The following is a 2,696-nucleotide window of genomic DNA, read 5'->3' as shown; positions in this document are numbered from 1 at the left end:
AGTAAAATATGATAGAAACTTAAACTTATGAATCCATATCAAATTATCTGTGTTATTGGCCGTCATTTATTGATACACTCACTTAATACATCGATGTTACCTCCTAAATAAGTATAGAATAATTATAACACTATATAAAAATAATAAAAGAAAATAGGTACAGGTTGCAACTTAGTTCATATTCTTTCCAACATTTGGCCCAACCCTAACATAACTTCCTATCATTTAAACTTCTTTATTTGGAGGAAAGTTTGAGATACATATTGTATATATATTACACATAATTACTCTCTAACTAAAATAACACTCGCATGCCCAATAAAAACAGGAATGGGCTTAATATTCTTCTGTTGTATTCTCTCCAAATACACATTGACTAGTGCTTGTAAACTGCTTCTAAAATATTTTAAATTTGCAGACCTGTATTTTTTTATCTCCATTTATATCATTTCTAACCTTTGCACCATTAAAATTATTTAAACTGTCCTTATTAATTGCTTATTATTAGGACAAAAATGTTTTTACACAATCACAAAAAATGATAAAAAGATAATTTGTAACAATATCGAGACCTTGAACCAAGTGACTACTTCCAGCACCTGTCTATGTTCAACCTGCATATGGTTACAAATTTTGGCCTAAAAAAGCATATAAAAATTGTTTGTTGGTGTTTTTGCCAATAGGGGCAACGGCTTCTAATATAAGGGCATTATGAAATTGGATTCTCGTTGGTTATCCTCACTCTGTCAGGTCAAAGAAGTATATCTAGCAATCAAAAGCAAGATTGTACGTACGAAGACCAGGTAGTCTTTCTCCATAAGTCAATATACATAGTTTGTACCAAATGGTGGATGAGAACCTTTTTTAGGGACGTCACTTTAAAGAAGGATTGAAAAAATAAAATTTTACTCCTTGCCCTCTGCTTAGCCCATGTCACGAGTTTTTTCGTGGAGGGGTATGTAATTGCACAAATTGAAGATGTTATATTAATTGAAAATAGCGACGACATCAAACATTTTGGTTGAAGTACTGCTAATAAATTAATTATCCTAAAAACAAAAATTATTCAAACTTATAAAACAATCATTAGTTCTCCAAATATATAATCAAACAAGACTTCCAGATTAAATAAATATTAAATATGTTTTCTTATTTCAATATTCACTTTTTAAAGTTAGGAATAAAAAATTTCTCAGTTTATAAACCACAATATTTTCCATATTCCAACTAACATATTTTATGTGTTGGTTTATTTTTATTTTAATGTTCCTTTAATTGGTCAAATAGAGTTGTATTCATTAAGTATAAGTAAATATTATTGTACAACTCTGACTCCATCTGATCTAGAAGTTGCATTTGAAGTCTATACACATTAATTACATTTCCTTTAGGATCAACAGAATGTGATTTTAACTTTAAGTTGTGAATTCCCTTAAACAAGTTATAATAGTATTATAAATTAATAATTTATATAATACAACACAAAATTAAAAAACTTATGAGAGTATCATTTATTAGAATCTATAAATAAAATAATATAATAAGTCTAATTTCTTAAGCGGGGTATGGGGTATATTTGGGGTATGGAGGAGGGGCAGCAACAGCTGGGGCAGGAGCATCCTCAAATTGAACATCAGCAACGAATCCACTGTCTCCTTCAACGGTGTAAGTGACAATCTTCATGCGACCATCAGGAAGAACAACCTTGTAAGATCCAGAAACGACACCATTTTCAGCAAGTTCATCAGCAGACATGTTTACACCGGATTCATCATCAACAACACCGTAGTTGTAACCATAGCTTACTGGTGCTGGTGGAGGAGGAGGATAAGGAGAGTAGGAAGGAGGTGAACTTGGAGCACTGGCGACCAATGCAATGTTGACGGCAAGGCAAGCAATGAGGATTTTGGTAAACATGTTTCTTGTTGATGTCTAGTTGAATCTGTGGTCAAAATATTGTTTTGTTTTCTTTTTATATTATTCTTATTCATACATTGGCCTGACAACACGTTGGGCGTGCATTGTAATATGTCCTTCCGTATATATTATGATGGGAGTTTATCCTTGTTGAAATTTATAATAAAAATAAATTTATATCATTTAAGTATTTGCAAAATGTTTTGTCACATTGCCAGCCAATAAATTTGAGTTAATTTAGGTTTTTTATTGATATAGCATTCTAAATTTAATGGATTTTACCAGTACATTTGATTCAACCCTGCATGATATATATAATTATAATGAAAAGGAACCAACACACACTTTTTTTTCCAATAATATACATTTTTATAGTACAAAAATTTTATTTACATAATTTTTTAATCACCAAAAATCAATTAGGTTATTTTAATTTTTTGGACGAGAATCTTAATTTGTACCATCTGAATCGATTCTTTATTATATATTGCATATTTATTCAACTAGTTAACAGATATATAATTTTATTTAAAATTTTAAAACTATAGGCAAACATGTCATAATAAGTTCCTGAAAAACAGATCAATCTATAAATGAATAAATTTTATAAATTATAATTATTTATTTTATAAGTTAGGGTTATCTTATCATAACTTAAATATTAATAAAAACAGTAAATAATTACATTAACGAGAATATAACGAATACTTAACTATTTTATTTTATATACTTTTATAGTGTTTTGGTAAAATATTTTTTCCAAAGCCTAAACAGTTAAT

At 28.9% G+C, this 2,696-nt stretch overlaps 1 protein-coding gene across 1 annotated transcript; it reads right to left on the bottom strand.

The window, feature by feature from the left end:
• Positions 1-1,554: 1,554 nt before the first annotated feature.
• On the bottom strand, positions 1,555-1,917 carry LOC121129243 (cuticle protein 19.8-like). Its single transcript, XM_040724952.2, has one exon. The coding sequence runs from the start codon at positions 1,915-1,917 to the stop codon at positions 1,555-1,557; it is 363 nt and encodes a 120-aa protein (XP_040580886.2).
• Between the last annotated feature and the right edge of the window lie 779 nt (positions 1,918-2,696).

This window comes from Lepeophtheirus salmonis, chromosome 14 (assembly GCF_016086655.4).
Source record: "Lepeophtheirus salmonis chromosome 14, UVic_Lsal_1.4, whole genome shotgun sequence".
Lineage (NCBI taxonomy): Eukaryota > Metazoa > Arthropoda > Copepoda > Siphonostomatoida > Caligidae > Lepeophtheirus > Lepeophtheirus salmonis.
The sequence above is the reverse complement of the archived record's forward strand: the minus strand, read 5'-3'. Positions and strand labels throughout refer to the sequence as shown.